The following is a 13018-nucleotide window of genomic DNA, read 5'->3' as shown; positions in this document are numbered from 1 at the left end:
AACAACCTGTTTAAAAATTTCATTCTGGCTCAGCTGTGCCACAGTGCTAAAACATGCCTAGTCAGAGCCACCAAAGACCGCAATCAGCTGATGTAGGGTTTAAAAGGGCTCATCCTTCTATATCTCAATGCAGCCTTCCTCACTACCGATCACCATTAATCACTACTGATCACAGCATCCTGCTGTATCGGCTGGAGACATGCTTGGGCCTTTCTGGCAGTGGTTTAACTCTTATTACAAATTAATTCCAGTACATACATTAACAACCACTTCTCTCCAACTGCACCATCTCCTGCCCAATACAGAACACCTTAGGGTTTGGTGCCAGGACTGTTGCCGTTTGTGCTACAAATGCTACCATTAGGTATGATTTTGTGGAAAAAGATTCATTTCTGCTCTTTTTTTGATGATACACTGCTCTACCTGTTACTAAGGCTTCAGGCATTCTCACCAGTAAGCACTTGTCCTGTTCCCTGAGTGACATTAAGCTCTGAACTGGTGCTAACTATCTTACCTTGTACGCAGAAAAAAACAAAGCTCCTGCCCCTGGGACCAAAACTTACCAAGAACAAACCCTCAGGAATCTAGAGGGCCTAAATGTCAACACTACATCAGCTAGGAACCTCTGTACCTTCTTCAACTATCAGCTGTCCTACAATTCACACATCAATTCACTTACACAGATTAATTTTGAGATTGTTAACAGGTAAAGTCCTTTCTTTCTGGACTGGATATCAACCCAACCAGCGTATTTATGAGTTGTTTCCTTCTTTCTTTTTCCCTATGGTATTATGGCACCCTGGGAATACCAGCCCTTCCACAGCATCAGTATACTACTATAGTGACCTCAGTAACTGGGAGCAAAAGCCTGCCTACTGCAACCAACAAGATCATCAACCACAAGCTTCCAGTTTATAGCTCTGTCTTGAGCAGTCTTTTTTCCCCACTATGCATATCCACAGTTTCCACACTGGAATGCCAGGGAGAGCTAAGAGGGCAGTCTCTGGTACTTGGAAATCCAGAGGTCCCCCCCTTTCTCGCAGTTGGGTTTTTTTTGGCTTCCTATCCTCAGTCGGCAGCTGGTTCACTTTATGATCAACTATTTCTGCTTCTGACACTACTGTCTTCAACTTTGTCATTTCTGTCTTCTGTATCACTGCTTGTAACATAGTATCACCCCCCCCCAAACTGTGTTCAGCGCTCTGTGTCGCCTTGAGAAATTTTCTAGAAAAATAAGAGACGGCCAGACGGAAACTGGATCTGAAGACTTCATCGCTCTGGAAATCGAATCCCAGACAAAGGCGGCTGCAATGGGCAGTTTTAAGATGTCAGTGAAAAGTTTATAGTGTCAGTAGAACAAAATGCTGACTGGCATTTAAGGAATGAGACTCGGACAACAAGACTGTGTGTGCACGCGCGCATTCATGTTTTCAAACCTTGGGCGGAAAGTCCTATCGTGTTAGATGGCCCCTTTTTTGTAAGCCAGTCAGTCAGCTTTTATAGAACAATTTAAAACTGAAGAACAATTGCAACTTCACTATATTAACTGGGGTCACAACTGAGGATTACTTGTGACATTAATGTCATAAACATACCTGTGTGTGCGAGTTCATGTGGGAGTGGAGTTTTCTGGAATCAGCTGTGGCAGGGGACACAAACGAGAACCTGTGGAGTGGCTGACTGAACTAGACTGACAGGCATTAAGGAGGTGGGAGCCACACAGTGTACCACACCAGAATGAGAGACAGGAGTACAGGTCAGAAGTGTACTGTGTTTACATCATTCCTAGTATCCACACTGTGCGCAGCAGCTGGTATCTTCCTCTTTGCATGTGTATATACGCTGAAGTGAACGTGCATATTACCTCATATTCCCTCCAGCATTTCATAAATGTTACCATCATTTTCCTGTGGTCACCCTGCACAAGGACATCATACAGCTTAATGAAGAAAAGTAGGTTCTGCACCAGCTGGTAATTTCACCCCGTTTGTACAGCATGGATAGAAGAAGTGAGTCCATTAGCCTTCAAAGTGAAAAGGGAACAGAGCTCTCACTTACACAGCACATCACTGAGCTAAGATAAACCGACTTGGGGTTTCTGTGTTTATTCTCGAATATAGCAGAAAGTGGTGCAGCACTGTGCTACAGAAATAGCTGAAAACCACAGCAGTAGAAGCCGCTGCAGCTGTTAATAAGCCTTCATACACTATTTAGGAAACGGAGATGGGTCATTTGCCGATTTAATTCAGATTTACTGCAAAAAACAAAACTCAAAAAACAAGATATTTTCTTATTCAGAAGACATGAGTTGATCCTCTTTTGCTTCAAAGAGGCTGAAAATATTTTGGTCCTCACAGCTTTAGTTGAAGCAGCACAAATTTTAAGAAGCTGCCAGTTCTGGTGGAAACCACAATCATGTTTTGGGGTGCATGGACACTTGGGATGCTCCTAATCAAGCACAGTCTTCCATATTCTCCATCTACATCAAGCATTGTGCTATTCTGAGCCTGCACAGGAAACAATGAATACCCAGCATTACCATATTACGGTGACTGCTGCTGCCTCTGACATGTGTAAACTAAACTCCGTCTTCATACCGCTAACCCCTCTGCATGTACACATGGCAGAAGACTCCATGCTCATCATGACCAGACATCCATTACAGCAATGAGAGATACAGAGAGTTGATTAACGTAAGTGTTTCATACTGTCCCATGCAGCATATTCCCAATGCACTGTCAGGCACTAGATCCAGGATCAGCATCAGGACCCACCCTGTGTAATACAGCTCCATAACATCTCAGTAAGCTAACATTGCTACTGAATTGCAGTTTTCATGTAGAATGAACACGCACACAAAAAAAAATTTGAATTCAGTTATGCAAAAAGCCAGGGTGACAACTTGTATGACACTGAAAGGTGACTATGGCCTTCATGAGAAGCTGAAATTCATCCCATACTCACACGCTTGTAAGCAGACCATGGTTCACACTGTTTTCACAACAAGTGAAAATTTCCCAGCAAGTTCCCTGTGAGGTCTCAAGCTGATCAATTAAAAATTTTTTTTTTTTTACATATAACAAAATCTAAGGTCTCAAGGTAATTAATGGAAGGATGGAACCACAGTGCAGCACACTAGCAACCAGCCCCTTGACCTGATCAATTATGTATTTGGCAGACAGACATCACACAAACAGCTTCCTCCAGACACACAGTGAAGGAGAGGGGCTGACCACCAGTCCAAGTGTCATAGGAAGTCCAAAGTGTAAAAAAGCTGAATTACAGCAACAGCTCACTAATGACCAGAAAGTGTTCAACCAGAGACAAACTCCTGTGTTATCTTCAGATGTGGAGAACACACGTATGACACGGGAGCGGAACAAGTTTCCCCATCATCTCGGATGGCTGCCACTCCAGCTCTGGCTGTCGGTGGCAGGAGTTGCGGGTTAGTTTCATCATCCAGCTGGCACAGGTCTGTGAAGCATGGGAACAGTCTCTGTTTGTGATCTGATTGTATCGTAGCCATACATGCACACACCAGCATCCATGGGCCCACTAGGTCCTGCACAGCCTGGACTTGTGAAAAACACCTGCAGAGAATCAAGATGAGAGAATTCACAACTCACCTATGAATTTGACCCCCCATTGAATGCCACTGAACTTCCAACACAGAGCTCAAAACAAAACAGCAACCAAAAAAAAAATGCATGTAAAAACACTGTATCAGTACCATTCCCCCCTCCAAATACCTCTGCCATCCCACCATGTCAGGACCTTGGGGGGGGGGCCTTCCCTCCCCACACACACCTTCTCAGTCAAACCCATTGACATCCATTTCCACTAGTGTACAGAGTGCTCTGACAGGTAGACACAGTCTCACCTCACTGCATCTACATGCATATTTACACTGCACGTAGAATGTTAAGCTATTTACAATTATTCACCCGTTGATACAGAGGGGTGATTTTACTGGTGCAATTTAGGGTAAGTACCTTGCTCAAGGGTAGTACAGCTGGAGGTGGGATTTGAACCTTCAGCCCTTGGGTGCAAATGTAGCCGCTCTAACCACTACACTACCAGCTGTCCTTGCATATCTACATGATCATGAGCTGACCATAAGCCACAGGAACGTGGGGGACCAGCTGAGCCCTAGGAGATCGCACGCTCTCTGTCTCCAACCCCTGCAGATTACGTGACATGACAGACACCCAGAACATCTTGAAGCCTGAGGGCTGGGCTGCCAGCCTACCCTGGTGACAGGGGCGCCGGATGGGACAGCACGTCATAATCCGGTGGCAGGTTTTAGCAGATGGCAGGACAGACACCCAGAGGGTTTGGCATCTGCACTCAGACATGCAGCACCATGCACACCCCCGAGCGCAGTGAAAGTTTACCGACCAGTCAAAGTTCTCTTTTCCAAAAGAACAAAATGGCAGGATTTCACACATTCAATACCTTTTTGTCCTGTTTCGCCACTTCTTTCCTACTCCACTTTGCTCCACAAACGACCACAGATTGAGCGCTATGGTTCCATCGCTGTGCCAACACTGGACTCTAGTCCACTATCTCTTGTCGTTCATGAGATGGGGTCTCTAGCAGATATCACACATGACAGCTGAACTCTAGAGCTTCCACATGTCCTCCATATTAGTGCACAAGAACAACCAAGTCCAGCTGACCCAGAAGACCAGTCCAATAACCTTAAAGAATTACTGGGAAAAAGCAGCAACTTATATTTATCCAGAGAGATATGAAATAATTCCAAATTGTAGTATTACAACATAAGGGTCGATCCCTCAATGTCAGTCAAGAGTTGTCTTCTCTAAAAGCATTCGTGACTGTTTGGGGAGGATTCTACATGATAGCGGTGTCTTTCACATGCAAGACTTCCGTTCTGAGCGCTACAAATATTAACTACAATCCTGCTACTGGTCTCCTCATCCAGGAGAGCTTTATGAAAATCTAAAACTAGTTGTGAGATTTTAGAAGAGTTGTAAACAATACATTTACTGCAAAATGGCACTTAATTTAGAACAAACCTAATGAACAGAAAGACACACCCCCCATGTTCTACTTTTTGTGTAGCTTTTAGTCAGATTTACTTAAACAGCCAAGCAATGAAAAGCAGGATAATCTGCTAACAACCTCTAGCCTTTTACAGGATTTATGCTGTGGCCTTGCATGACCCCCAAAATTAGAGAGAATTTACAGAAAGCCTATCAAAATGTCATCCTGTCAAAATCAAATCATTTTATCACTGCACCATAACCACAAGTGTACAGGTGGTGAAAATCTTTGGTGCATTCTCCGCAACCTAAGTTGCAAATATACAGAGCACAAATATACACAACACACACCTGTACAGTATGTATAGTATTTAAAGAATATACATGTAGGACTCCATGTACAGATAATGCAATAAAAAGCAATATAAACATGCAATAAGATAGAGTAGACAGAACATACATCCGACAGGCATTACTAGAAGTTTTGGAGCCGTACTAAAGTGGTTTGTGACATGTAGACATCCAGCACCATATCGAAACTGAGTGCTCATTAGTTTATTCTCTCCATAAGAAGAAGACAGAGGGCTTTTGGATTTCTGTGCCAAAGCCTCAGTTAAAAATAGGCAATCATTCATAAAAACAAAACTTGTTATACCAACACACACACACTTTGGATCCCTGCTAGCAGTCCAGCTGAGGCTCATTTGACAGTTGCTGATGCAACAGGGAGCAAAACTAATAGGTCACCCCACAGGGGCTCAAACCAGAGCAAGCTATGAAACATGGTCCTTGTAAAGTCTGACCTTTCTGGGAACAAACAACAAGCTTCAGCAATAATGAATCTTGAGATTTGATCACAATCCAGCCACCAATAGGCTCTATCATCAACCCGAAGCCCATCAAGGCAGTCATGTAACAAAAGCTACAAACATACAAGCAGTAAAAAAGACAACTAGCAAACATTCTTCTGTTCCTCTAACCAATGGAAAATTAAAGACGGCATTCAAAAGTGTGTTTGTGCCACACAAATTCATATATATACAGTATTCCTGCACTGATGAATGTAAAGGCACATGGTAGTACAACAGAACAGTAAAAACCGTGTACGTGTAGGTCCCCGTTCCTTCTGAACAGCACTTCGGTGAGATGCCACACCCACTATGCCCTTGGGTATTTAACATTTCTTGATGGTGGACCAAAGCAAAAGGTAAACGCATAGTGAGGCCAGGTCCCTGCAGTAGGCAAGTAAACTTTTTAAATTAACTTCACTGCCTGTGGCATGCATGTGCATGCACACACACACACAGGTTACGGCATGAGGGAGAGGTGTGCCTTTCAGGTAAGGAAGGCAAAGTTAAGAGAAAATAGTCCAGTTACTGTATTCAGTGTAAACGAAGTTAACAAAGACCAGTAAACAGAAATACAACCATGATCACAACTACAACCATACCCAAGCAAGCATCTCACTGCCCAACAGGCTACACCTAAACAGCACGTAGTGATAAGGTATAGCCAACGCTATAACTTCAAGAACAATCTCTACACTGTCACACACACCAGTAATATTCAGGGTGATTTATAGTGAGACAAATTGTTCATACTGGCACATGTGTTACATCAGCAACACAGAAACTGAGCACATTTTCTAGGATTCAATTAACAGTTTGGATTCACAGAGTAGCCACACATTCACATACACTACACGTAATTTAAAGTGTTCAGTGCACTAAACTTCAAGTCTTGGGCAGCGGCAGGAAACCGGAGCACCCAGAGAAACTTACACGGACACAGGAAAACATGCCAACTCTACACAGACTGAACTGGATTTGAATCTTTACCCAAAACCCAGGCAGTGACCCTACAGAAATACCTTGCAGAATAAATGAGTAACTCTGGAAAAACAGGTGACCAAAACTTTTTTAAAACTATGGATAATCATAAATAAGATAAGACCATAGATTGCAGTGCAAACTGAGCATGTGGTGCTCTCAGCAGCATTTTCAATGCAAACCATTTATCACGTGATCTTAGAAAAGTTAAAATTCACACTTTGAAGAGCAGAAATGCCATGTTCACTCATGCAGAGACAGGAAACAGGTTTGCTGTTGTGTTGGCCTGTTTTGCTCTCAGCATGGCAACTCACCCCACCTGCAAATTCTGGTGATCACCCACAAGTTTACCACTAACTATGTTAGTAAGTGTTGCTCTAACAGATGATTTCTACCATTTCTGATGCTTCAGGGGACAGGAACTCCGCAATGGTACGTAACATCTGGGATGCCATGCCCTCTCAGTTTGAGGAGGACTAGTGTGGAAACCCTTCAAATCACTAAATTATATTGGAATTTTTAGTCAATATACACTTCACAAAAGTCATATGCATTCTGTAATAGTACTAGACAATAACTGCCAAAAGATGAAGCCTTGGAAGACAAGGCAAACTAAAATCACAGTGCCACTATGGGACAAAAACACTGAGGTCTCCGCACGCAAGACACACATGCAGAGGGGACACCCCAGGCTCTCTGAAGTCTTCTGTTCCCCCTTCAGGAGTTTTCTTGAACCACCACACTCCCATGCTGACACATGTCGCCCCAACACGAACAAATTAAATCCATTCCTGCAACTTTTTTGCTATGCTGATGACACCCTTGTCAGCAGAAAAAAGATCCAATGAGCTGGAACCCCTGATAACTGACAGATGGCTGTATGGTCTTGACACGACAGCAGCGGACTGGTTTCTTAGGACCCAAGGCATGCGATGAGAAACAAGTAAATCTTCTCCACTGGTATCAGTTTGGGCTACAGCGAGACCATGTGGATGTGTCAACAGACTAGCGACTGGACATCACACCCGACGGGGGGGGTACAACCACAAGACACCAAACCTCTGCCACTGGATCAAAGAGTTACAGACAGAAGTGTCACACAATCCTTTGAGAGTCAGTACAGCAGAGATAAGAAAAGTTTTGATGCACAAAGCTCTAAAGTATGAGGGTTTGCTGCACTTTTGTCCAGTTCCACACATCATGTGATCCAAATAATTACCAAGTGAAAAGAGAAATGCCAATATTCCATGTCACTTTCAATAACAGCAGCTAGAGTTCACTCAGTCTCCTCCTCACACACTATGCAGTACACAGTTTCACTGTTCTGTTTCCCCTATATGACACCCCTTAGAGCTACACAACAACTAAGGTTACTGGACTATGGGAACACTCAAGTTTTAGAACAGAGGCAGTAAATCACACTCAATCTCTTTTTCCAAAATCAAACTTTAAATCCATGTCCATGTATGTTGTGCAATTTCAGGCCTTTGCAGCACAAAGTACATTTACTAATAACAACAACCAATGTCAACAACCACTTGTCCCGAGCAGGGTTGCGGCGAGCCAGACCCTACCTGGCAACACAGGGCGCAAGGCTGAAGAGGGAGGGGGGGACACACCCAGGACAGGATGCCAGTCCATCGCAAGGTACCCCAAGCAGGGTGTGAACCCCAGACCCACCACATAGCGGGCACCAGCCAAATCTGCCGTGCCACCATGCCCCCCTCATAACAACAATAATAGGAATTGTTTCCATTTAGTTTATTAATTTTCTCCAAAGCAATTCACAATGTTAGTATGCTGAGCTACTTAAAGATTTACCCATTTATTCAGCTGGGTAAGTTTTACTGGAGCAAGTCAATGGCTGATTATTATGCTGCCCAGTGCCCAAATTAAGCACAGTTTTTAAACCAATTGATGAAGTGTAAAGAACAGAAGAACAGAATATGGTACAGGTGGTACACTCCATTACAAGACAGACTGGACAGTGAATCCTGAGACTGAAGTTGGGAATGTGCCAACCTTCCATGTCCTTTCTCTAAGGAACTTACTTTCAACCTCCACTCCCAAATGCAGCAAACGTAACTCAATCGCCCACTACATTAATTCCTGTGGCATTTCCATCATTTTGTCTGTTCTTTTGCATTTTGTGTATTTTGTCTGTACATGGATAGGTGATATTGTGAGAAAGGTTAACACCGCAGAGGCAGCACTTTGTGTCTAATTGCTTCTATTATGGGTAGAACCTTCTTTCCAGTGGACAGCTTTTGTTCCAGGATCACTTGTATTGGTTTCCGTTCAAGCCTTGTAAACCCATACCGGCATTATTCCCTTTAAAAACACTACATACTCCTCTGTTCAATGGACTGCAGATTCCAAGATGCTTTGCAGAAGCTGCCTCCATTCCTCCCTGCCCCCCAAATTATCAGACAGAATATAATCTTTAAAGTATCACAGGCACAGCAACATTGTTGGCTTGTGGAAAATATGCCATTAATTTCTGCTCAAAACAAACACCTACAAAACATCCAAGCCATCATTTCCTGTGCAACAAAACAATTTTCACCATTACTCACTGCATGAGCAAACAAGCCTCACTTGTGATACATCAGCTGAGCCCTGCAGATAACACACGTGTGTGTAATGGATAAGAAAGAAATGCTAAGTTTTATGGTACCACTGCAAAACGAGTTTGTGTTAGCTGGTCTTACTGATGTTTCCACATATCAGTTAAAGACTTGTTGCCAAAGGTGGGGGGAAATAGGACATCTTCTTCTAAAATAACTTCAAAGCTAAGCTGCCTTTCTATTGGCCGCCATTTCCTTATCGCACAATTTCCACTGAAACCAAACCCAGTTTCATCTTTGAGAACGAAAACAGTCACACTAATAAGAAGAACTGACAAAATTCATGACAAGTTTCCTTTGATCAGACCTCTGCCGGTCATACCTTTTATTTTTTAATCTTTTTACGCTGAAGTATTTCCACGCCAACGTACGCACTGCTGTGACAGTATAACATGTTCAAACGTCCTCCATGCAGCTTTTTTGGTTTTTTGTTACTGCTTGTTGGTCTCTGAAGAGAGCAAGTGACAACATGCAAGTTCACCGCAGCGCTAATGTTGAGGGTCTTTGAAAGCGAGAAATCCCCGAAAAAACAAAGACAAATTAAAGCCATATCCTTTTGTTTACTAATGCCATTGCAAGTAGCAAATTTCTAAATGACTGACATTACTTTATGCTGTAAAATACATTATGTAGAGATTGCACCTTTTTTTTTTTTTTTATTTCTAATGAATTTGATATTGCATTTCTAAGCATTTCCTTTAAACAAGTTGCTTTTGTTGACAGCAATACCTGAACTGTACATCTAGTAAGCCACTTTTTCAGTGTTCATTTGGTCTTGTCAAGAAACTTGTCAATGAGCTCAACGCACAAGGCATGAGAAGAGCTGCTTCACTGCTCTCCATTAAGGTCCCTCCAACATTTACAAGGATGTTGCAGGACATTCCCTGACACAGTTCAAGAGGAGGAATGCAGGTTTGTTTCTCGTCAACATCAGTGACACCCTTCCAGCCCATCGTACATGCGCGCACGCGCACACACACAAACACTTGCTCATGCATCAAACGCAGAGCTTCATGCAGTGTACATCCTAAGGAATTTCCTATTTTCACCCCCACACACACACACACACACACACACACACACACACACACACTTTCAGAACCGCTTGTCCCATACAGGGTCGCGAGGAACCGGAGCCTACCCGGCAACAGAGTGCGTAAGGCCGGAGGGGGAAGGGGACACACCCAGGACGGGACGCCAGTCTGCCGCAAGGCACCCCAAGCGGGACTCGAACCCCAGACCCACCGACAGAGCAGGACTGTGGTCCAACCCACTGCGCCACCGCACCCCTATTTTCACCCCTTTAGAGCAAAATTTTTCAGTTCAAATTGCTTAATTTAGGCACCTTGTCCAAGGCAGAGATGCAGGACCATTCCTGGGACTCCTCACTTACTAGGCCACCTGCTGACTCAAATGAGAGCTCACTGGTGCATGTCCAAGGATCTGAGGATCAACTATGTCACAGTCAGAGATATGTCCCCATCCACACTGGTGTAGTGCCTATGGGATTCTGGTGTTGGCTGTTGACACTCAACATGCAGTATGGAGGAGTGAAAGCTCAACGCTATTACTTCCCCACAACCACTTAAGCATCCCTGAGGCATCAGTGCCTGTCAGATAAAAACAGCTCTGTCCCCTGCAGACACCTGGGAGGGCGTTTTGGTGCAGAAGGAGTGAAGATTACGAAGAACCTCTCTCAAAACAGACATATACAGAATCCATAAGCATTTCAGAAAACTGAAGTGAATGAAAAGTATATTCAAAACTAGGGTAATCTCCAGCAACACATGTTGAACAGCCCTACTGCAATCCGCTCAGTGTGCCATGTGATTCTTCACATCTCCTTTCCCCACTCACAGGAGGCCACTGTCCACATGCAAAGTCATTACAAGAAGCTAGTGTCTGACATCCAAACATCAAGGTGCTGGTGACCCCAAATGTCAGTAGCACCACATCCATGAGCACAACAAAGGCCCTTGACATGAGTCTTGATAAACCAACAACTTCAGTTAGAGCTGCTTTATTTATTTTTATAATTTCACACTACTGGGACTAATCAAGTACATTAATCACTGCAACATTATTGGCTCTTCTCTACTTTAACCTGCAAGGTCCTTCTCCTATTACCTGATTCTTTGCAAGCTCTCAGAAGTGACCCAACACCCTCAACTAGCACTGGAGCACGAAAGAACACAACCAATGGATAACTGCCTCTTGCATGCAGTGTCTGAAACAGTGATCTCTTCAGGTGTGGAAGAATCAGACTGCCAAGAGATTGTCACATACTGAATCAGACTGCCAAGACATTCCAGAACCACTGCTTCTCTGCAAGACAGGCCTCAACGCATCTGCTAAAGAGGGGAGGCTACAATACTGACACACAAATCCACTCTTCTGTTGCTACACGCTGCAAATTTTCTGCATTCTCACATAAGGTGATGCTTCATTGGTCCCAAAAAGAAAGTGGTAAGTAGCTGCTAACAATGGTTAACTGACTTTAGGCAGAGACCCAGAAATTATTCCAATGGGGCACTGCTGCACAAACCATCTTTGGTGTCTTTTTTTTACAAATACATACTGTAGACACACAAAAGAACTTACCTTGTACACCTGTCCATAGGTACCATTCCCCACCAGTTCCACCAGCTCAAATATTCCTGCAGGGTCCTATGGACAGAGCAAACAGAGCAGAAGTAAGAGAAGGTGACAACACAATCGATCCTCAGTTGCTGCCCATGTTTTCACAGTACTCAATATTACAATATTCGGTTTCTCTAATCATCATCAATCAATCAATTCTCTAACCTCTGCACTTATTTTCTTCTTAAAAACTTCAACCATATATTTATAATCTATGATAGGAAATAGGTAAGACTATGGAGAGGATTACAAACACTGACATGGTATGAGTCAAATCCCCTCCAGAATTCTGAAACAAGCTTACACGAGTTCAGACATGTGTGGGTCTTCACCAGAACCCTGCTGCCAGGCTAGGGATTGCTACCTGATGTGGTGTGAGCACTAGCACCGTCCTTGGAGAGGACGCCACCAGCACCCCTATTGTCCACCCTTATACTGAACCTAAACCCCAACAGAAATACCCAAGCACATTTCTACAGTACACCTCTGAATACACACACACACACACACACACACCAGATGAAGGAAAAGGTTTGTGTCTCCAAAAAGACCTGCCAACACTATACGTGAAAGCAATCATCATCATCACCACCATCATCTCACAGTCTCTGTTAGCGAAAGCACTACATCAATACCCCACAGGCTTTTCTCGGTGAGAAATCGTTAAAAAAAAAAAAAAAAACTCAGCACTTTTTTCCATATTGACTGGTCACTTCTGACTATTGCTTATGCACAAACAAACATGTAAAACAATCTATCGCCTCAAACACAGAGGAGGGGTTCTGGCTGAAGGCATCAGCAAGATCGCTACAACATCAAGAAGAACTCTTGCCAAGGCACAGTGGAAAAAGCTCTGGTTCTAGAGTTTCCTGCAGATCTGGATACGAGTGACTCCAAGGGGTAACTTTTATACTTC

At 43.6% G+C, this 13018-nt stretch overlaps 1 protein-coding gene across 6 annotated transcripts in view; it reads right to left on the bottom strand.

Annotated features, from left to right (window-relative positions):
- Window positions 1-13018, bottom strand: part of LOC108927730 (traf2 and NCK-interacting protein kinase-like) — a 51630-nt gene that overhangs the window by 31708 nt on the left and 6904 nt on the right. For all 6 annotated transcript variants that reach the window (XM_018741205.2, XM_018741201.2, XM_018741202.2 and 3 more), the window contains exon 2: window positions 12064-12129. In XM_018741205.2, coding sequence (XP_018596721.1) covers window positions 12064-12129 — 66 coding nt within the window. The remainder of the gene's footprint in view (window positions 1-12063; window positions 12130-13018) is intronic.

The sequence above is a fragment of the Scleropages formosus genome, chromosome 19 (genome assembly GCF_900964775.1).
Source record: "Scleropages formosus chromosome 19, fSclFor1.1, whole genome shotgun sequence".
NCBI lineage: Eukaryota > Metazoa > Chordata > Actinopteri > Osteoglossiformes > Osteoglossidae > Scleropages > Scleropages formosus.
This window is presented reverse-complemented; position numbering and strand designations above follow the sequence as displayed.